Raw genomic sequence first — 23,906 nt, 5'->3', positions numbered from 1 at the left:
TTATAGAATGCTATGATTTCACAAGTGTGGTGCTTCATGACATCATCTAAGTGGCTGACTGCATGGGAGGTCATCATTCTTGAATCCTGTCTTAGTAAAATGGCAGAAGGAAATTCAGAAACTCTCATGGATCCTACTTGCTCTACTCTTGCATGTCTGTCTCTCAGAGCTCTATGGAAAAGTTGCCACTTCCATGCCAAAGTAATCTGGTGAAATGAATGGAAAATGGCACCACATGGAACAATTTTCTGTTAGATCAGTATGAATTGTGTCTGATCTTCACCAGATTCCTGGGTAAATAAATTGATTTATACTCCTCTAGCTCAAAAGCTGAGTTTGGCTTTTGTCCTGACACCTCTGGTATCCTTAACGTTTTTTGGGAGGAAGGGTAAGTTAACAAACTAAATCTCAGTTCGTAGTTTTAGATACTTTCAGGCTGATACTTGGGGTGAGGTTGTATTATTCTGATGGCTGAGTTAACTCTTCTTGATCCAAGAAAATACAACAGATGTTGGAAAGGTGGAGGCATGGATAGAACAAGAATCTCTGGTGTAAATCTATTGACATTGCAGGTCTGTATGTACCCTGTTGATAGGATGATGTTTCTTCCCCATAAACTACTGTTTGTTAGGAATTAATAGGGCTCTAAAGCAAATCTAGACTTCAGGTAATTTTGTTGGCAAGGGAATACTTCATATTTGCATTTTAACTTGTACCCTCCACTCATCTCTGGGCAATGGAATGGAAGCCAGGAAGGGAGGGAGAGCAAAAGCACATCAGTCATTCACTTTTATAAATAGTAATTTTGGGTTTTTTTCCTGAAACTTCTTCAGTAATTAGTCTGGGAGTTAGCCAGGCAGCCTCTTTGGATTTTATGTATCCAGCCTTGTAGGATTTATTCTAAACTTGAAGGATTTTTGCTACGAAGTGTGATGTTTTATTTAGAACACGCTTCCTTGAAATACAAGCTGTTGTACAGTGTGTCTGGCAACAGAGCAAGCTGGCCAGAAACATTCCACTGCAAACCATGGAGGCACATGTGAGCCACCCAGATGATGCTGCTGTTCTCCTGGGTGAACTCCTTAGTGGTCAAGTGAAAGTTCATGAGAAGTGACTAAAAATTATACCTCTTTATAATGTATGAAGGAGGGGGGTGGAGGAAGTTGCTATGCTTTGAAGACTGTTTTCAAGCATGAGAACTCCATTTTTAGCTGATATGTCATTTACTCAGTGCCCTTCTGAAAAAAATACACTTTCCTCCATATGTAAAGTGAGCTTGTTAAGGATGGACACACTATAGACAGAGACAAGACAAGACAATACTTTAATTCCTCTTGAATTTAGGCATCGGATTACAATTCTAGAAGTTTATAGTATTCTGGGTTGTGGAGAGCTTGCTCTATTTTTTACCTTTGTATTTATTAGAAATAGACTTATTGTTAGAAATAGAATTATTAGTATCTAGCAAAGTCTTCACCAGTGATCTGAAGTGATTTCATATAGTTTTGTTCTATCTTTCCATCTTTCAACATTGTAGTAGAGCAGAGCTAATAGAAATTGGAAAAAGCAGATTATTGTCACAGTTCTGCATGTAAAGTGCGTCTGTATGCATGAATATTTCCTTTGCTGGATTTCTGGGATTCAGTTTGCTTTGAACAGTCAGGTAGAGAACCCCAGCCTTTTTCTTTCAAAGGGCAGAGATCTACAATGAAAGGTGGAGATGCTTCTACAGTGCTGAGTTCTGGTTTGACGTTAACCTTCATCAGACTGTGGGTTGTCACTGAGCCAAAATCTGCAGGTAGGCTGAATTGAATGGTGTTAGAGGTAACTTGCCATGTGAGATTTGACAAGTAAGTTCCCTTGAACCCAAATACAATCCTACATGACTGTCTCTTATGAGAACTTTAAGACCCTCTTGATCCTTCCTTATATTCGTAATGCTTTGAAGAGGCAGTAATGGACTGAAATGCTAAGTTAGAACTACAAAATTAGAGGCTTTCAAAGCACTCTTCTGTGGCTTGAGAGAAGCTGGGGGTTTTGTGCCCTCTGACTCCCCAACTCTGTTGTGATTTTAACCTTTTATTCAGGCCTCTTTTTCTTTTTATTGCTTAATTGTGTGGCATGTGCTTATGCTCACAGGACTAAAATTCAGTTAAATTTTACTTCATATGTAGCCTTGCCCTCACTCTCCTAGTGAAATACAGAAATGTAAAATGTCAATGTGTGATGGAGATTAGAAGTGGAAAAAATTTTATTACCTGTGACAGTGTGACTGAAGTCAAGTCTTGCTTATTAGGGTAATCAGTCAAGTGTGACATTTTGTTCCAAGATTTTCCTCTAAGGAATGCTTGAAAGGCTGTTGAATATAGCCTGATCTTGGGCACATGGAAATGAAAATACCCTTCTGTACTGAGATGGGGAACTAAGCTCACACAAAACAGGCATCCACTTTTGATCTCTAAGGTGAGTCCTGCCAGTGGCTGCATTCATTGGAGACAGTCAAAGCCGCTTCTGAGCCAACATAAAACTTTTGAACTGCATGGAACAGGTGACCTGTTCTTGAGAGCTTTTCTAGCAGTGGAGCTGTTTCCAGGATGTCCTCTGAGTTGGAGAGGTCTGAGCAGTGTTGTTGCTATAACATTCAAAGACATGTAAATGATTATGCTGTAATAGGCATGAAGATCCTCTGTTTTTACTAGTTTAATACACTTCAAGTGATTTTTATGCCACCTTTGGGCATGAATGCAAGATGGAAGATGCAAGTAGGTATGTGTCTATTCCATAGGATAGCTGGATAAACAGTATTTAGAATTAGAATGGGTTACTAAACTGGGGCCCTAGAGTTGTTAGGGTTTTATTTGTATTTGGGCTTTTTGAGTGTTTGTCATTGGCATGATTCTTGTAGACTCTCATTCTTGAATTGCTGGACCTATGACTAGTAGGTCTAGTAGGACTAGACATAAACTATGACTAGTTTATGGTCAAATTTCATGGTGGAGGCTTTTGGTGGGAGTGGTAGGGGGAGATGAGAGAGGGAATGATTTTGTTCCATCCTAAAGGTAAGCTTGTTTCTTGGGAGGCATTGAAAAGTATACTGAGAAGTGGGTAGCTTTTAACTGATGAAATAGCAGGCACTTGGGCACCCTGTCAGTGGAATCTCTATAGCACTGCAGTACTAAGAGTATTTGGGTACAATGTGGGATATTTGAGATCGCCCTGTGAGAGCGACTGTGGGTGGAGCAGAGAATCAAAGGCTGGAAGGGACCTCAGACTATCTCCTGCCCAACCTCCTGCCCATAACCGGGTCAGCTTTGAGGTCAGGCTTCTCAAGGCTTCGTTTGGTTGGGGCTTGAAACTTCAAAGTGTCTCTGAGCAGCCCATGCCACTGCCTGACTGTCCTCTCGGGAAAAAAATTTTGCCTCATATCTAGGCTGAACCTCTCCTGTTTAAGTTTTTGCCTGTTGTTTTTCCCCTTCTAGTCCTGCACTGCTGTAAAGACTCCATCTCTTGACTTTTCAATGACATCCCCACAGGCACTGGAGGTGCTGTTATGTCCCTCCAAAGCTGTCCCTGCCTGGAGCTGAACAAGCTCGTCTCCCCCAGCCTCACCCCCATCATGCCAGTGGCCTCTGCTAACTCTCTTAAATTTGTTGGTGTCTTTTGTGTATTGCTGGGGCCCCAAACTAGGCAGTGTCTAAATATGGCCCAGAGTGCTGAGTAGAGGAAGATAATCTCTTCCCTCAATCTACTTACTGGCTCTGCTTGTGTTTGTGCAGCCCAGAGTGCTCTAGTCCATCTTTGCATCCTGCTGGCTTCCAGCCAGCTTGCTATCCTCCAGGACCTCAAGGGATGTTTCATAATCTGTATCAGCTATTCTTCCCTTTTCCAATTCTAGTTATCTTACATTGGTGTTTGAGATACAGAAACACTAACATTCCCATCAACAAAAGAAAAAGGAATGTACTGTAGCAAAACACTTTTTGTAACATAAGGCTCAAGCCTATTGTCCCTGACAAATAAATAAATGTAGGCTATCAAGGTGAATGAGGAGTAGATGCCAACCCAGGATACCAGAGGAAAGAAAAGTGGCAACCTGAAATCAACATTATGGTGATGGCATTCAGAAGAACATACTTTAACACATACTTCAAATTGCAACAACTAAAAATAAATTACTTGGTTTGGGGTGTTTTTTTGGTAACCTAATGATCCATATAAACAAAGTATTATATCCAGCCTGCTCACATTAATGTTTCTGATTTTTTTTCTTCAGCACACCCATTCTTTCTTTATAATTGGAACATACATTTTGAAGTGTTTGCAATATGCCAGGTTGCAAATACCCACTAGCTTGCAAAACAGAGATTATGCAAGGAACTACTTTGGGTTTATATTTTACTCTGAAAGTATGGTGATTTAAATTAAATAACACAACTTTTCCCGGCAGCTGTATCTGCAGCTTTATTGAAGACAAACAAAGCCAACCCTCAGCTTTAGATAAAGAGGTGACGTTTAAGGCTTACTCTTGATTTCTTTAAGCCTCCAGCAACTGTTACCCTTTCAGATTGATGCATGTTTTGCTGTACAACTGAAAAGATCATAGAGTCACAAGAAATTCACATAGTTGAGTTTTATTTAAGAGAAGCTTCATTTATATTTGAGACAGATCTTGCAATAGTTTTGCTGTTTTATGTGATTATAGTAATAGTGCTTCTCTTCCAAGAAAAGCTGTGGTTAGTTTTAGGAGGGGAAGATGCTGTCTAGTGTAAAATAAACTGGATGAAACAATTGGCAATGAATGGGTACGTGGGTGTGTTGTTGGAGGGAGTAGGAAGCTGCTTTGTGGAAGTGATAAAATGGGATAAAATCCTGCAAGCTGAGAACATGAACATGTGGGAAACCCAAACTTCATCCTCACCCCATCATTCTCAATATAGAGCCTTAGATCATGTGTGAGTCCCTTCATGTCAAAGAGCAAACTTCAAACACTTACTCTAGAGGCTTTCTGTAGTTGTAGGTTCAAGCTACCTCTAGGGAGCTAATGGAAGATTGCTAACAAAGTCAAATCTATTTGTCTTTAGACTTATATCAGCTGCATGACTTAAAATCAGAAAAAGCTGAAAAACTATCTACAGAAGAAAAGCATCTTCAGTATTCCTTAGTGAGAAAATGTGCTTATAGCATGAAGCTGCAACATTTTCTTAAGCCATAAAAAAAGCCCACAGCTACAGGTTCACGTGAGTGAAACCATGTAAAAGTACAAACTTGGGCTCTGAGCAGTGGGTGGATGCTGTGGCAAACTGGCTGCTCCCCAGCACCTGCTGGCTCTGGGTGTCCTGCTGTCAAGCCTTCAGAATTTTGTATTTCAGTCTATCCAACCATAACTGCTGACAACTTCTCAACTGAATTTATAATTGTTGTGCCCTTTCTTTCAACAAACTCATAAACATTGATTAACAAGATTATCATTTGTAGAGGAGAATCTTTTTCTCATGGCTTTCTTTCCTACAAGTGGACCTTGAAAGCCTTCCTGATCAGCAGACATCCAGCTTGGTGAGGAAGGTCTTTCCTAAAGACAACAGGAGGCTGGAAGTCAAGTCGTTCTCCCTAAATAAGAATGAATATGTGACTTTTTTGTTTGGGTTGGATTTTTTTCTAAGCACACCTAACAGCAAATGAGTCTTTTTGTAAATTCTGAATTGTTGATAGAACATATCATTCTAAGCTAGGGCTGTTCTTCCTGTTCACTGAGATGCTATAACAACCTCACTGGAAATAAAGTTTCACTTATGAGAAATCTATTACATTTTGAGATGAAAAGAGATTGGTAGAAATTAGATCTTCTGGCTCTACAGGTTTATGAATAGTTGAACTTAGCTGTAAATTGTGGTAATAATCTTTCTTAAGAGTTTAAATACTGTTTTCTTCACAGAAAATCTTTACTGAACTCCTCTAGAGGATCACTTATGGAGGTATATGGAAGCAGGAAATGCTGCCCTCCAGTCCTACTTGTTTTAAGATGACTGTAAAATCTCACCTGATTCAATTTCTCAGTTTATCCTGGGTGTAAATAGCTTAATGCCGTCTGTATGTGTGTGTTCATAGAGTGAATTGTTGCAAGAACCACAGAGCATAATGTTGATTTCTGTCCCTGTACTTAGCAGATGACAGCATTTAGAAATGCTGTCTGCCATACACAAAACCTAAACTTTTTACCTTATGAACTAAGACAGCAGCATTCCTGTACTGTAGATTCCCTGTACTTTTGTTTGAGCTGGAAGTCTTGCCTCTAGATATTAGATTCCTCTTTTTAATAGAGTCAGGTGGGATTTGATTGCTTTGTGCCCCTGTGGAGGAAACTGCTTTTGAGGCCATGGCCTTCCTATGGACCCAGTTATTAGTTGGGCTTGTACTGTAGGGAACTGGCTGTTGAACTTGCACATGAACTCTCTCTCCATGCTGAAGGACTTTGATATTGACTTCTACGGCATCAGGTCTTCAGCTGTAAAATTTCTTTCTGTAGACTTCCCCACACACATTTTAATAAAAAAGGAGAGACCAAGGAAAATTTATTCTTGTAATTTCAAGTGTGGGCTTTTGAAGACACCCAAAATAGGCACTTTTAACCACTTGTCATGCTTGTTGTGTCATTTAGTTTTTCTTTTATTTCTTTTTTTCAGTCAACTGTCTTTCTTTCAGTGGTCTCTGGACAGCTACAATGACGCTCTAATTTTTAATGAGCATTGAGAACAGATTTGTAATTTATAATTGGCTGGAGCTGGTAACTATTCTTGAAGAGACAGTATCTTGAAGCTCCTACCATGCCATGCTTGTATGAGCCATTTCTGGAGTTGGGACAAGTGGAATTTCTCTTCACTTTAAAGCAGTAATAATGAAGCAGCATAATTTTCAGCGAGGACCTTGGTCAGAATCAAGAAGGAGCTGACCTCAGAGACTGAGAGTCGCATGCACTTTTAGAGGGGGTTGATTTGACAGCTTCTGGCACTTCTGGTGTGTTCCTTGCACTGATGCCCTTATGGGTCAAATTTTGTGGTGGAGCTTCCTTTGTTCAAGTTGATGTTAAAATGCTGAGACTCAGCTGTGAGAATCTTTCACAAACGATATCTTTTAAACAGCAAATTATTAGACTGGAGAAGGGGAGCAGGTTACATCCCCTCCAGTTTTTGCCTATCTCCTGTGCTCACTGCCATAGAAGACCTATCAAAAGCTGTCGCAGGAAGTGTTTGGAGCCTGCCTCTTGTGTTCATTAATGAACCAGAGTTAGCATCTCTCTGCCCTTGCAAGCAGGTGTCACTGCAGCCAGCACCAATTACAGCTGTATTCAGGGGACAGCAACATGATTCAGCCAGTCAAAAACAATATAAATGAAAGAAGCTTTCACAGTTCAGGGATTATATATTTTTAGCAAGCTGTATGTGATATAATCCAACAAGATGGCTGTATTTTTCTGAACTTAAATACTTGTTCTGTTCCTGTCAGCAGGCAATAGCACAATATAAAACTTGCAAGTTACACAGAGGAAAGAATATGAGAACATGGTAGGGCAAGAAGATTTTTATCCCATCATTGCTGATAGGTCTTGCAGAAGAAAATAGGTTTAAGTTCTCTAGATTTCTAAATTTGTGACAAAAGAGGTCAGATTTCTTAAGGCCTTCAGTACTTTTCAGCATGCAGTGCTAAGGAAGAATGGGCTCTTAAATGATTTTTAACAACAGAACTTTCATTCAGGCCTTTGTGTGTGGTTTGTACCAGTACAGAGTTTGAAACCATGATCTTGTTCCCTCTAAGTGTTGGATTAAGTTGTCCCGATAGCAGTTGCCCCTGTGTAACAGTGTCCCGTTTTTCTGGCAGCAAGTAAAAATGTTTTACTGCCTTTTACAGGACATGAAGTACAGTAATTTGAGAAGTCTGCATCTTTTAGTCAAGTATCACTTGTATATGAATACTTAATTTTAGAAACTTAAAGTAAAGAGATGGTGACTGGGGAGAGTCTGCAGTACACAGGCAGGGTTATATTTATGAAGTCTCTTCATTCATTCTTCCTGTTGTCCTCTGCTGGAACTATGTGGTAATTATAATGGGCATTAACCATAGGACACAAGTTCACAGAACCAGTGGGCAGCCTGTATTATAGGAACTCTGTCAAGAAGTTCCTATAATACAAGGTCAAGTGTATTATAGGAACTCTGAATTCAAGAAGTGTTTGGGAAATGCTCTCAGGCACATGGTGTGACTCTTGGGGTGTTCTGCACAGGATCAGGAGTTGGACCTGATAATCCTTGTTGGTCCAACTCAGTATATTTTATTATTCTATTATATGTATTATGCAAATTCTGGTGAAGAGAAGACTTCCAACAGCAGAATGAACTGTCTCTTGAAGCTGCTGCTTGGAAGTTGAACCAGACAGGTGTTTGAAGAACACAAGAAGCATTTGAAAATGTCTAGATAATTCTTCAAGCTTTATCACTCATTTCTGTATTCTCATTCAAGATTTTTAGATTTTTACTTCTCTAAAAAAAGACATGGGTAGCATAGTCTGGTCAAAGTATGTGCTCAGGCTGAAGTGTAAACACCTTATGATTTTTCATTTTGTTTTTATTGACATAAAATTTTCCTAATATATGTCCCTTGTATTTCCATAGATGTTTGTTTCAAGAGCAATTTTAAAAAACTGAAGTATCCCTTTTTTTTTTTTCTGTCTGTAAGAAAGTCTCAATTCTATTTCTACAGCACTAATATCCCCTGTGAAGAAGAGGTCATCAGTGATCAATATATTCCGGCTCTAGCAGCACAGACCAAACCATCACCATGAAACACTTCCTGAGGTAACTGTTCTGTATTTTCTCAAAAGTTTTGAATTATTTCAATTACTTTTATGCTGCAGTGAGCTAAATGGTTTGTTACAAGTATTACAGAAGGTGTAAACTAGATTATACTAGACTGCTTTCTGTTCACCTAGATTTCACTATTTAATTAAAGCTATTTTAATTTAAATTTTCTTTTGCTGTTCTTTATAGAAGCAAAGAATGTGGGAACTGCCTTGTGGGATTGGAGCAGTGATGTATCAAATCAGTAGTGCCTGATATGTCAGGGGAAAAGAGAAAAAATAATAGCATAGAACAGTGCTTGGAAAATGTCAGGTTTTTTCCTTCCTGCTCTTGTCCACTGTCTGGATTTTTTGGAGTGTTGTTTGTGAAAGCAGAGATGCTTGCTGAAGATGTGCAAGTGTTTTTGAAGCTGATCATGCCCAGTTTGCAGGAGAAATGTCAATTACTTGCTCCCACATATGACTTGCAGTTGCTCCTCTATAAACTAATTATAGAATGGGGGACTTGCAGACAACAGAAGTAGGTGCAGAAAGCCCATGTTGTTTTTGTTCTGTAGTCAGTGGAGGGAGTTGAGCACTTCTCAAAACTAATACAGATCAAGAGCTCATTTGTGTATAAACCAAAGAAATCATATTCTCTCTGTATGGGAGGAACCTTTTCAAGAGGACTAAACATATGCTTCTGTATAGAGCATCTGTCACTATATTTTTCTCCCTTTTTAGACTGTTTATAGCAAAGAAGCTTACACACTATGGATATCAGCACCATTACCTCTAGGCTGATCATCTGTAATGATTTTGCTGCCAAGACAGACATAGCTAAAGCATTTTTATGGAGTGTTTGGGCCAGCTTCCTCATCTTGAACCAGCTGCAAAAAGGGCTCTGTAAGAAGGACATAGAAAGATTGAAAGTATAAAGCAATTATTTGTTTGCTAACATCCACAAAACACAGCCAAGGCTGAATTGAGCCTTAATTTAAACATTAGTGTGCTCAGCACCTGATAGGCACCAGCCAGGAGGGAAAGAACTGACCCTTGCAGCTCTGTGGCCCAGGTCTTGGGTGGTCACAAATCTTCCACCAATTCCATTTTGTCATGGTTTGACACTGGGACAATGCCAGTGCCCCCATGAGAATACCCTCTCCCTGGTTTCTGCTGTGAGATGTGACCAGGAATAAGCAAAGCAGGCTCCCACTTAGGAAAAAAAATTTATTAACTAAACTACAAGGGAAAGGGAGGGAAAAAAAGCCACGCAAGGAAAATGAAAACTTCACAAATACATCTCCTCCTCCTCCCCACCAAATTCCCAATACAATACATCCCCCAAATCATCGACTCTCGGTCCGGCACCACCCTTCAGAATACTCAATCCTCAGTTCATCAAGAGGAGAAGGAATCCTTCTTGTGCCAATGGTGACCTCTTCCTTTCATGTCCAGTGCTCTCACCACTGAACACGGACCAGAGCTGCTTCTAGGGTCGACTTCTAAGGATGCTTCGTCCCACTCCAAAAAGGCACAGTCTCAACTTTGGGACACCTGTCTGTCCTCCCCCATATTTTTCACCCCCTGGGGCCGAGGGGTACCAACACTGAACCCTCTTGGTTCTGAGGCATTGCCTCCCCCTAGATGCAGTCTCTGTATCACAAGGAACAGGGTTCTGTCCATGGCTGTACAAAAAAGAGTCCAGCAAAAGCCACTCCATCATCTCTTCCCACTAAGATTCTTCTCTATTCTTCCAACATCTCTCACTTGCCCAGACCTCTGTCACACTTGCCCATGCTGCCAGCACAGGCCCATGTTTATCAAGTTTCAAGGTAACAGTCCCAGGCAGCGGCTCTCTCTCTCTCTCTCTCTCTCTGTGTCTCTCAGGGGGAGCTGCCCGATGGCTCCCGGTCTCTCTCTTTCTCTCTTCCACCCTTCCACCCCCGGGCTCAGGCCTACCTCAGGCCTACCTCTCCCGGCCACATGGCTTTCCCCTCCCCCTGCCCAGCCAGCAGCTGGGCCGGGGGAGAGACCTGAACTCTTTCCCGCAGGAAACCCAAGAGAACCTCCCAGGGGAGAGCCCTGCTTTAACCCCGTGTTCTCAGAGGCGGACCCAATGTCCCAATGGCCACATTAGGTGCCAATATTAAAATCTGAGCACCAATTGGTCTGACCACAGCATCCCAGAAAACATATTTCCTGTCAAACCACCACACATTTGTACTAGTTCAGTGACGTAAAAGTTCACAACTAGCCTGACTAACATCTCTGCACTGCTTTTTCCCTTTACAATTTTGTAACACCTCATGTCAGAGCCTTTGTTCTGGAATCCTAATTATTTCCTTCTCAGCACTCCTGCCTCTATAATTTTTACCTTTTTTCTCTGTACAGGCTTGTTCAGCAGCCTGACCCAAGGTCACAAATTGATGCCATATGGGATTGGGTTCATGAGTCCCTCATAAAGTGAACTCTACCATCCTGTGAGAAGGGTGGGAGCCTCTGACTGGGATTGCAGAGGGTATTACACTTGCTCCCATAAAGGTCTAGTATTTTCTGAACATAAAGTAATTTTGCTCCCTCCTGATGGAGAAGCTGAGCTGATGCCAACTTCTAAGCTGCCAGCTCTCTTCCTGTTAAACTATCTGTTCTGTTCACCTTTACTTTCCTGGCCCCTTGATGATTTTCTCCATGTTGGAGAAAGAGAGCTGTTTTGAATATGTGGGTTCCTAAGGCTGTCATGGAGAAGCTACCTTCTACTTCTCTTCATGTTTTTCCTGAAGTCAGTGAATCCTAAAAGACTTGAAAGGTCTCAATGGTGTTAGATTCTCTTAAGTAGTCAAGGTAGATCTTCTGAAAAACAGTTGTCTAACTAAACAGGACAGTCTAGGACTTTGTTATGGAAAATCCAGTATTCCAAATGCTGAACAGAAAGTCAGATTAAGGAATGGGGCAGAGGAGAGTACAGAGCACCAAAAATATGAACACAGTGTTGAAATAGGAAAGCTATTTCTATTTACTTACAAGCATCTGGATTTTTTTATATTATGTTAAACCTTTGACATGAACTGATAAGAGAACTACCCTCCCCATTTTCTGTAAACGTAGAAGAAATCCAGAGAGACTAGGAAGAAAAACCCTCCAAGGGAAGCACTTACTGGGCATAATGAGTTCTGCTCTATGTGTTGCACCCTGCAGTTGCAGGTTTGTGTGATGGGGAATAAGTGAAGTGTGGAACTGCAGGGACGTATATGGGCAAGACAAGGTTATTAAGCCTTCCAGCTTGGAAATGGTTTGGAAAAGAAGTTAATATATATTGTGTCCCCATGTTTGTCTGTAACCAATAGCAGCACCACCTGGGAGCTTAAATCATCCTTAGCTGTTTGTGAAGATCAATGCAGGGTTGAAATGTGGAATTCTGATTGCAGGGACTGCTCAGTGGCATAGTGTTTTCCTTGTTGCACAACGTGGGACAGACACCAGAATAGCTGATGCTGATGGCATAGATTATCTCTGTGGTTAAAACCAATGACTTTATTCTGCACAAGCTGCAAGTCATTTTGTTGATTGCAATGTGGAAGTTGCCGTAAAACAGACGTCAAGAGGAACAGGGCTTTCATCTCTGAAATTATGATAATCTTGACTTTGCTTTCTAAGTGGTGACAGTATTTTACCTCTAGCAACTTCATGCAGCATATATTCACCTGGAGACCCAAGGAGGACTTCGAAGAGTGGATTTCAAATCTAGCTTGTTGTTTAGTGAGGTTGAAAGACAGCTCTGGAAATCATCAAGTCCTTTCCCACTGCTCAGAGCAGGGTCACCTATAACAGGTTGCTCAGGGCTGCATCCAGACACATTTTGAGCACCTGTAAGGATGGAGATTCTGCAGCCTCTCTGAAAAACCTGTTCCACTTCTTTAGAATCATAGAATTTCTTAGAGTCTTTTAAGATCATTCAATCCAAGCATTAGCTCAGCATAGTCAACTGTACCACTAAACCATGTCACCTGAATGCCACATCTATGTTTCCTTTAAGTATCTCCAGTGATGGCGATTTCACCACCTCCCTGGGAAGCCTGTTTCAATGCTTGACAATTATTTTTGTGAAGAAATTTTTAATGATTTTCAATCTAAACCTTTCCTGGCACAAAATGAAGCTGTTTTCTCTTGTGCTGGGAGAAGAGAATTACCTCGACCTGGCTGCACCCTCCTGTCAGGCAGCTGCAGAGAGTGGTGAGGTCCCCCTGAGCCTCCTTTTCTCCAGGCTGAACACCCCCAGCTCCCTCAGCTGCTCCTCACAGCACTTGTGCTCCAGAGCCTTCCCCAGCTCCGTTGCCCTTCCCTGGACACGCTCCAGCCCCTCAATGTCTCTCTTGCACTGAGGGGCCCAGAACTGAGCACAGCATTGGAGCTGTGGCCTCAGCAGTGCTGGGTACAGGGGGACGGTCACTGCCCTGCTCCTGCTGGCCACACCTGGCTGATCCAGGCCAGGATGCCATCGGCCTTCTTGGCCACCTGGGCACACTCTGGATCATGCTCAGCTGCTGTTGGCCAGCACCCCCAGGTCCTTTTCCACCAGGCAGCTTCCCAGCCACTGCCCCCAGCCTGCAGCACTGCCTGGGGCTGTTGTGACCCCAGTGCAGGACCTGGCACTTGGCCTTGTTGAACATCATGCAATTGGCCCTGGCCCTGTGATCCCGCCTGTCCAGATCCCTCTGCAGAGCCTTTCTACCTGTAGTAGATCATCACTCCCACACAACTTGGTTGGAGAAAGAGTCTGTCTATTAAACAGTCCAGTAGCTGGAGTAACCCTAAATCTCTGAATTTAGACTCTTATGTTCATATTTCCAGTTCAAGGCAATGTCCAAATGAAAATAGTTGGTCTTTTCTTTTTCAGCTTGTCTGATATGAATTATTTCTGACATCTGAAATATTACTTATGAAAAAATAAAACTATTTCTCAGTTAAATACTTAATCTTCCAGGGCTTTCTCATTTTGTTGTAAAGGGGCTCTGAGAAGTCCATCATCAACACTTTTACTTTGACTGTAATTTATCTTAAACATCTGAAATAATAACAACTTGGAGAACCAACTGTAGTAGACAGGTTTTTTTCAGTAAATCCTAGAAATCTTACATCTCTTGCTCTACTGCAAAGCAAACTGTAAGCTCTAGCAGATTTTAAGTGTACTGGAGTCATCAGATAAAATGAAAATCTAATCAGCAAACAGCAAAAGCAGTGAATGTGTGGAAAGCTGCTGTTAAAAACTATTCATATGTCTTCCTTAGCTGCCACAGTGAGTTGCTCCTATGTCTAAATGGGGAGATAAGGTGGATTTCAGTTGTCATGTCTGCAAAGGCCCAAAATGAAAGCAATTTCTTGTGTTTTAAAGTAGCTGGTCTGCCTATGGCAGAAATGGTGATTGGTGCCTCACTTCTTGGTTGACCTTGTATACACACTGTAAACTATGCACATAAACCAAAGATAGTCAAGTTAATGAGCTCCTACCAGGGTTGTATCACTTGCTTACTCACCCATTGGACAGCTGATCAGCTATGACTAGTGTGTCCTTGACTTCACAAACAGTAATTAGAATTCTCAGAAAGGAAATACTGATATGTAATGCAGTCTTATCTGAGATTAGTATGTTCTTCAGGAAAAAATAGTTGTGTAAAAATCTCCAGAATCCATAGGGCCTAAAACACGCACACAGAAAAGAAAATGATGTGTAAGTATGCTCAGTGACTTTTATTTCATTATTTTAAACAATTGCTTTGGGGGAGAGGATGAGGGGTATTTTGTGTTAGATTTGGATCTAGGGTTTTAGGTTTTGGATTTGTTTTGTGTTTGGGTTTTTTTTTTTTGGTAGGGCTGGGCATTTTGGCTTGTTTGGGGTTTTTTGTTTGTTTGCGTGGTTTTCTTTGGTTTTGGTTTGTTTTGGTTTGTTTTGTTTTGGGTTTTTTTCTTGTTTCAGGAGTTTGCTTGCTTTCCCCCCAGGCTGAAGTCCAGTAAGTAGCATTGAGTATCTAGATGAAGCTTTTATTTTACCCAGAATACCTATGTTTGTTACTAGCTCTGAAAATACTGAGGTTCTCAAATAACTGAAGGAGGGAATAAACACTTTCATTAGTTTCATGCACAGTAATTAATCTCTACTTCCCTTCAGGAAGTACTTCATGTTGCATCAGACATACATCTTGATATTTAGCTGAACGGATTACACAGGAAAGAGCTTCACAGAAATATTAGGCAACTTTGGAAAGTTTTGCATAATTTTGCTTCTGACATTTTATCACAGAGAAGGCTGTGCTTATCTCCTAGAGGTAGTCACCTTTAAATAAAAGCCAGATTTCATGAAAATATGATATCATACTGTCATTGGAGAGAGATGTAAATTCTAATAGCCATTGCATTTCCCATTTTAATTGCACTGCCCCAGCATCAGCTGGGCTAGTCGAGGGCAAACCTGGAAATCCCTTGTTGAAAACCACTTAAATCCTTCCCTTTGCAGTGCTGGGGTGTGAAGCAACATGCTCAGTGCTTTTGGCTGGTTGCTGCCACGTGCTTTCATTCCCCAGGCAAAGCAGCACATGCTGTGGGAAAATAGAAGCACTGTCTCTGCTGCAGTAGTACTCTTACTCTGTGCTGGCTTTGGCTCTACATTTCCCCCTGTCTTGCAAAGATGTGAGAAATTGTAGAAACCCCTTTCTTTGTCTTCTTTGTCATGGAAGAGAGCACTCCAGAATCTCTTGAGCCTCATTATTGCTGATAGAGATTGGTTGCTTGCTTGGTTTTGTCATGCACCATCCTTGGCAAGGGAACTGAATGTTGATTTGATATCTTAGTATGCAGTTTTTTCTTTATTTTGCTTGAATAAATTTGAATAATTGAATAAACAGTTCATATAAACTGTTTTAATGCATGTATAAACCCAAATATGCAGGTCTATACAGCTGCTTGGAATACAGGAGGGGAAAGGAACTTGGATTGAAATAAGAAAAAGTGCGAGTCCCTGAGGAACACCTTCATTTCTGTCGTACTTCTGTTCTTAGACCTCTCCTCTGAGGATCTGAAATAATCCTGTACATGACCAACAAACTATTTTCTGTGCTGAGAAACCTGCAAAGGCAAGCAGGTGGGGGAAAAAAAAACACAAAACGAACAAAGAATAACAAACTAAAGAAAAAACAAAACAAAAACAAACAAACAAACAAACAAACAAAAAAACCCAAAAAAAAAAAAAAAAAACCCAAAACAAGCAAAAAAAAAAAAAAAACCAACAAAAAAAAAAAAAAAAAAAAAAAACAAACCAAAAACCAGCACACAGAGGGTATTGAGTGGAGAGGAGGTTTGGAATTTAACTCTAAAACAAGCCAGAAATTAATGCCACTGTGCCACAGTCGAAGCACATGGCTATGCCTTTGGGGGCAGCAGCATATCATGTTCATGATATGCTGTTTTGTTTTACAGTGCATAGGGGCTAACATAAAACCTGCCTTGCATAATCACTAGTGTGCCTTTATTACAGGATTTCTGCAAGCAAGAATTCCCTTTTATAAACAGCTTGTGATACTTTTTATGTCTTTCATGTTACAAATGGAAGGTTTCAACTACTGTAAACTTGAGATGGATGAGTGGTAAAAAACTGAAGGTACCCACAAAGATTGACTTTCTTCTATATAAGTTACCTAGTCAAAATTAGTGTGTGTTTGGTTTATTAGTAATAGCTGCTAAGTATATTTTAGTGAATCACAGAGGTAGCGTTTGTGTGCTGTAGTGTCTTGGTTTTAGTAGATGCTTTTTTAGTAGTCTTTGTGCAAACCACAGCCAAAGCAGAACTTTGGTGGAGAAAGTGATTGCAATTATGTGGTCACAGCTCTATCCCATTTGGAGTTTTTCCTTTGATTTGCAGATCTGTCATTGAGCCTAAGGCAAAAATATGTAATTCAAATGCACCTGATACCTTCCCACCTCTAAGTCCCCAAACTTATCCACAACACACAGTATTCAATTATCCACAATATAGTACACAGAACATTTTTTAATGAAATGCATTGTCATGTTTTAGCATTGGAGGCAACAAAGTATAGGCATGAACTTTCTTAAAGCACATCTGTATTTACAGGAGCTCTCTTGCTCATGAGAAGGAAATCTTACATGGACTGTAAACATGAAGTTAAATGAGTCTTTCCATCTTCCACATAAATGATCTCTCTGTATTTTTTTGCTCTAAAAGAGACCTAACACTTGGAAACAAAGCAGACCAAAAGAAAGCAACTCTAATTTCTACTACAAATATATGATGAAAATTCAGGACTCTGTTTTACCATATTCGGCCTTCAGGTTTGGTGTTTTCCTGTGCTTTTAGCCCAGCTACAGAGCTGAGTTGTGCTGATGAAACTAAGGAATGGCTGTAGGTTATATTTGAATTCCTCTTCTTGGTCTTGTGGAAGGTGTCCTTGCCCATGGAAGGGGGATTTGGAGCAAGATGATCTTTGAGATCCCTTCCAGCCCAAATCATTCTGTGTTGGTTCTGTTATTCTACTTCTGACTGTTGGAAACTTAAAGAATGGCTGCTTGCCTGGTGATGGCCTTGCCTCCTGGTACCTGGTGATGTCCTTAATACTGAAGGTGATAACCTGCTGTGAAGCACAAATTAACTCCTCACAGTAGTGTGTTCTGCCATATCTTGAGTCAGGGATGAGGGAATACCCAAATACTTTGATGTCAGCTCCTGAAACTTTTTTCTTGTCTAAAACTTGGTTCCATAATGGGACTGATTCCTCATTCCTTAGGTATCAATTTCTTTCTAAAATAGAGGCTTCCTGTTGAATAAAACTAAGGAGGTTTTCTGCATGCAGGCATTTGGGAGTTCTAAGTGAATTAACTGAAAGTCTAAAGATAAATTGGATGCTTTTAAAGCATTTTAAATACTTGTGTGGATGCTTTCCATTTAGACATAAAATGTCTTTAGTTCCCATAGCTTAATCCCCCTTCAAAGCTGAAGCCAACATAAAGCAGATTAAACTCCTGTGTGGACCTTAACACACCTTAATTCATCTTCCCTTCCTTGAACATCCTTCTACACCATGCCCTTCAGGAAGTTTTTAGGAAGTCATGGAGCTCTTCAAGCTTTACATACACACACATGCATATTTATAACTGATTTGAGTATCTGGAATTCAGTGTTTTGAAATAATCACTGCAGTCCATTGAAAAGGATAATAGAGTCTCCTAAGAAATAACTGTCCTTTGAAAGCATCAACAATAGAAAATAATGGGCTAATGTTGAATATGCATACACACAGACTTAGACCATAATGGACCAAATTATTTGTGAATATTTATTGGCAAGCTCGCATATCAAAGTTGTATTGATGTTTTCATATAATGTAATCACAGAATATGATCATAGAGAGTTTGAGATAGGAAGACACCTGTAGATGCCATCTAATCCATCCCCCTGTTCTAGCAGAACCACCTGTAGCCAAGGACCATGTCCAAATGGCAATGTTCCTACTGCTAGTTCTTTGCAATTTGTCTTTTATGAGATGTATTTCTGAACCCAGGGGCTGTGGGTGGATCCATGTGGTGGATCATCCTCTTCATCCCAGGAGGTTGACAGATAGTTGAGTGATGTGGCAGGATCTGTGCCATCATAGCCATAGAAACAAGAAAGATAAATTATTTCCAAATAAGTTGTTTCCCATTAAAATATGGGTTTGGGGTGTGTTATGTAATTGTGGTAGCAATATGTGAGCTTTGGTAGCAGGTGTAATGCTAACCAAGTTTAAAATTGAGTGGTTTCCATGTATGCGGCCTTTTTCAGGATTTTGTAGGATCTCAGTTGGGCCTGGGAGGGACCTTAGCAGGTCTCCAGTTCAACCTCCCTCTCACACCAGGGTTAGCACTGTCAGACTGGGCTGCTCAGGGCTTCTTCTAGTCAAGGATTAAAAAACTGACAAAGGAGACTGCACAGCCTCTCTGGGCAACATGTGCCACTTCCTGACTGTCCTTGAGGGAAAAAGCTTCTCCTTGCAAGGCTGATTCTCTTGTGTTTCAGCTTAGAGCTGTTGTCCCTTGTCTACTGGCCCTGCAGGATCGTTGAGAGCCCAGCTCTGTTTCCTTCAAGATCTTCCATAAATGCTGGGGGCTGCTGTTAGATCCCTCCCATATCTTTGCTTCAGATGGAACAAGCCCAGCTCTCCCAGCCTCTCTTCACAGAGTTTGTGCTCCAGCCCTACCATCTTCACTGAAATACATCCAGTTTTTCAAAGTCTTTCTTCTGTTGCTGGGACTCAAAACTCGTTGCAGTAGCTATGTAAGGGCTTTCTTGGCTTACTGTCAGTTCTGTACTTTGAGAAATTGTGCAGCATCACTGCTATGTAACAGCTGCTCTTGGGAAGAACTGGCACTCCTCAAGAGCAAAGTCTATATTATAAGAACCAAAAGGTTCTTAAACACCTTTTCTTCTGCAAGGGGAGAAGCTTTGATTGCCTTAGTTTTCCTTCTTAGGGACATGACATGAATGCTGTCAGGATGTCAAGTTTGTCAGGATAACCAAGCATTCTGCTTGGAGCAGGTTGTTGCTGAGGCAAAACTAAGCTAGGGTGTGATGTCTTCCTGAATTCTCAGCATCCATTATATCAGGGTGAGCTGTACTCCCTTCTCATGTAGTCCTATTTCCCCAAAGCATTGGTAGGAACTATACAGCCTTTTATGTTAAGAGGACAAAGAGTTTTTGACAACTACTCTTTTAAAACTCTGGAGCTTACTTATTCAGTGCTTCTAGCTGTGGTGCTTTTTGTGGGGGATGTTTCTTTGGCTAATACTAAAAAGCCCAATTTAGTATTTACTGGCATAAATGTTTGTAGTGTAATTGCTGCTTTTGCTCTGAAGTTGCCTTTAGGCAATGGGAATTTGGGATGAGGAAGTACTTTCTGTTTGGGTGGTGAACATGTTGAAACAAACTCTGCTCCAGACTCTTATTTTCAAGCTTCTTCTTTTGCCAGGATGTTTGTCCAGGTATGCCTGTACTTCTACTGCAAATGCTTGTGGCGCTGCCTGAAGTTCGTGGTCAGGAAACTAACGGGTCAATGTGAATTGCAAAGGATCTGTTACAACACCAAACCTGGAGCTGCCAGAACTATGAAAATAGGTAACTGCAATACACTTAGTTCTGCATGCCTTTGTAACCTTCTGCATATGGTCAGAATTGTACATTGTTACTAGAAATAAGTTATTAAATTGATTCAATGTAAACATGCTTGTCTGACATGATGCTTTTGAATATTTCCCTTACAGAGGCATCCCTGAAAGGTTCAAAAAGTAAGGTGAGTGAAAGATCTCATTATTCACCTTTTCATGATGTCTTGTGCTGTTGGTTTGTTCAGTCTGGTATTTGCTCACCCCAAAAAGTCACTTTAAGGTTTGATATGATTTTACATTTTCCACTGAAGAGGGTCTTGTGTCTGCAACAGCAGTTGATCTTGCAAAGTTGGGTAGAGTGTCCTGTGTTCCAGAGACAGGCCCACTGTGGCAATGACGGAATCAAGGGAACAGTTTGCCATGGTGGAGGTGATGAGAGTGAAGTGTTGTAATTTAGGAGTTCTTGGTTTGATTCCTCATACTGTCCTAGAGTATCTGTAATCTGCAGTCAGTTGCTTCCAAATTTAGAAAAGAAAAGTCAGAGGTTTTTGTGTGGAAAGCAACTTTCCCAACTTTGTTCCCTCTTTTCCTTTTAAATACTTTGATGGAGAAAAGCCTCTTTCACTTCATCCTTTTACTGTACCAGTGGCTGAGCTAACCTGAGTTGCTCCCTAAGGCATTTGTGTGTATGTTAAATACCACCCTTCAGCCTTTAAATTTTCTGTCACAAGAGTCAGTGATATTGAAAACCTTGCCTCACCATTAACAAAAATAAAGTCATTTAGCTCTTAGTTCAGCATAGTAGTTCCAAATGCATTTCTAGCACAAACAGAAAGACAAAATCTTATGTAAAAACTTGGATTTAAGTAATCGTGAAGTTTGAGACAAAGCACAAAAAAAATTCAACCTCTAACATTTTCAGATGGCATTTTGGTTTTTGAATACTGAACTTCTGGGGGCATTTGTACAAATAGCAATTACATGTGAAAGAAAGGAAAGGATGTTTTGCTGTGTTACTGCAGCATGTTGGGAGAGGGAATGGCAAATGAAGACTGTCAGTTCCAGTGTAGTTAGGTGGATGGTCTGTAGCTGCTTCTTGGTCTGCACTGAGGCCTTTGATCATCTTCACTGACAGCCACCACAGAAATGTGATAAACTGACTACAAAGGGACTCGAGTTCTTACAGGGCAAGTGCTCTGAAACAAGTCAGAAAGGTTGAATAATTTGAAAAGATATGTACAGGGGTTGAGTTGAGTCTTCTGGGCTCTTAATGCAGAAGCTTTCAGGTATCAAACTTACCACTGTTAACTTCTGTTAAGTAATAGCTTCTGTAGGAATTAATATGTGTTTAAAACCTCTTTTTAGCGGCTGCAAACATCAGTAAATGTTCACCCTGATGCTATTGAAAAAACGATAGATGACATCATGGAGCTGAAAAGGATTAATCCAGATATAAATCCACAGTAAGTTCATAGTTTCCTTATAGAGCAAGTGGGAATTACTGATTTCCTCAATTCTTGGGTCCATGGAGAATTTGTTCTCTATAGTTATTGTGGTACAGAAGTTGAAGATGAATTCTGTCTCTTAGCATAAAATTCTAATTTTAGCTTTGCTGTCAAAAAACTGATGTAAAAATGAATGATTTTTTTTATGGTGACTTAATAAGCAAGTCCTGAGTCTTTTATCTATCTGATACTGTTTTAGTTTATTGTTGATGCATGGATTTAATGGGGGTCACTTCCCCAGGGATAAAACACCACCAAACCACAGGTCCTGGCAGGGACAGTGATGGCTTCTTAGAAAGGCTGTATGCTGCCTTTAGAGTAGGGAAGAAACCATCTTGTTTTAGCTGATACAGATGTCTGCTGGTTTGCATTTTGAAACTGCCTTTAAATATCCAAACAGAAGTTGTAATAATTCAACTAATATTTATTATTGTAAGAAGAGATTGACGAGCACCCATTAAATTTACAAGTGTGTATTTCAAGACCAGGTGATGATAACACTTTTATGGTTGCCTTACCTTTCAGTTCTGAGCTTAAGGCACAAGATATCTAGGTCAGGAATCATTAGGAACAAAGTTGAGAGCTATATTATCCAGGTGATCTGTCTGAGGTTCACTCCTCTTCCCAAGCTTGAAGTTGGTATACATAATTAAAAATGGGCATCCATAAATTGACAGCTGCTTTTCTTTAATTGGTCAGCAGCATCAACAGGTAAGGTCATCCCAAGGTCTTGCTGCAACAACAAAACCCAAAAGCTAAGTTGGAAAATTATAATTTTTTGGTCTCATTACAGGATTCTCCCTCCCAGCCCACTCCCCATTAAGAAGGCCAGTAACTGGGTAGTGTTAAAATGAGGTTTCACTGATCATAAAGGAAATAGAATACAGTGCCTCTCTCTAACTTGAGAGAGAACTCTTGTGATGGTGACCACAGCCCCAGTAATTGAAAAAATGGTCACCCAACCATTAAAGAAAGGAAGAAAATAAGAGAAACAAAACAAAGAGAACCTCTCATTCCCATAGGTGAGAATCCCTGTGAATTTTTTCTGGATGTGAGCACAGAGCTTTTCCAGGGGTGTGTCCTGACGCATCCCACATGCTCTTCAGAGGGAGGGTGATGAAAGACCAGCTGCTTCAAACAGATGTGAGGCCTTTCTGAGAGGCTGCCATCTGAGGAAGGCATCACAGCCCTGGTACTCTTGTGTTGTACAGCATGCTGTTTGCTGAAATTCAAAAAGAAAAACCCAGCAATGGTAAAATCAGAGAAGGTGATCTCTGAGGAAAAACTGCAGGATGTAAATGCACACAGCTCAGAGCTTGGATTGTGGACATCAGGAACTGCGATGTTTAGCAGCCAAGGTGATCCAAGTGCTCACTTCCCGGTGTTGGACCCTTGGGCAACTGGGTAGAATGATTTCAGAAGAAAACAAGAAATTAATTATTATTTTGTATAACACCAGAGATCACCTTCTGATTCCCCTCATGGCATGCCTTTGGCCTCTGAAGAAATGTTCTCCTTCAGAAGAGAGAGAGAGCAGACATGAAAATGATTTCACCTTGCTTGAAATCAGGACCCTGAACATTAGGTTACATTTTTAGTGATCTGGTCTTTCTAGTACATGAAGAGACCCTACAAGAGAGCTGGAGAGCATGTAGTGACAGGACAAGAGGGAATGGATTCAAATTGAAAGGGAGTAGGCTTAGATTAGATGTTAGGAGGAAATTCTTTACAGTGAGGCACTGGAACAGGTTTGCCAGAGAAGTTGTGGATGATCCATCCTTGGAAGTGCTTAAGGCCAGGTTAAGTGGGGCTCTGAACAATCTGATCTAGTGGAAGGTGTCCCTTCCATGGCAGTGGGGTTAGGACTAGACATACTTTAAGGTCCCTTCCAACCCAGACCATTCTGTGAATCTATGATAATATTTTTTTAGAAATACCACACAGAGGGAAAAAAGAACCCAAACAAAAAATCACCTGAATTATCTTTTTTTTGATCCAGTTGGTGTTCATATGCTTAGCACAGGACAAATGCTTAATTGTCTTTAGAATGCTTGCATTCAATATTTTACTGCATTTGAGTCTCTCATCCCCTTTTCCCATTGCACTCCCTCCCATTTGGTAAAATATCTTCTTAAAGCAGTGAGGAATGGGGCCTGAAATGTGCAAGAGGAGGTCACATACGTATATACACACTCTGCCACTTAATTGGTCCTTATATTAAATTAATCATATTTCTGCTAAACTTTAGACATCTGCACTGAAGTTTTACATGCAGCCATTTATTTTATACTGATGTTTTCAACAGAAATTTGAGCAAAAGCAGGTCAGCTGCGTCTTTAGACATGATTAAGGAAAATCCAGTGCCTTGCCTTCTCTTGAACATAAAACACCTGTATGCAAACGATCTTGTTTAGAAGCTCTGGCCT

At 40.6% G+C, this 23,906-nt stretch overlaps 1 protein-coding gene across 5 annotated transcripts in view; it reads left to right on the top strand.

Annotated features, from left to right (window-relative positions):
* The window catches only part of ELMOD1 (ELMO domain containing 1), a 45,198-nt gene that overhangs the window by 7,207 nt on the left and 14,085 nt on the right, over positions 1–23,906 (top strand). For all 5 annotated transcript variants that reach the window (XM_071434152.1, XM_071434149.1, XM_071434150.1 and 2 more), the window contains 4 exons: positions 8,752–8,846; positions 19,840–19,985; positions 20,132–20,160; positions 21,341–21,438. In XM_071434152.1, coding sequence (XP_071290253.1) covers positions 8,830–8,846; positions 19,840–19,985; positions 20,132–20,160; positions 21,341–21,438 — 290 coding nt within the window. In that variant the 5' untranslated portion in view covers positions 8,752–8,829. The remainder of the gene's footprint in view (positions 1–8,751; positions 8,847–19,839; positions 19,986–20,131; positions 20,161–21,340; positions 21,439–23,906) is intronic.

Source organism: Agelaius tricolor, unplaced genomic scaffold (assembly GCF_023055355.1).
Source record: "Agelaius tricolor isolate 1412-34295 unplaced genomic scaffold, bAgeTri1.0.p SCAF_9, whole genome shotgun sequence".
NCBI classification, from domain to species: domain Eukaryota; kingdom Metazoa; phylum Chordata; class Aves; order Passeriformes; family Icteridae; genus Agelaius; species Agelaius tricolor.
This window is presented reverse-complemented; position numbering and strand designations above follow the sequence as displayed.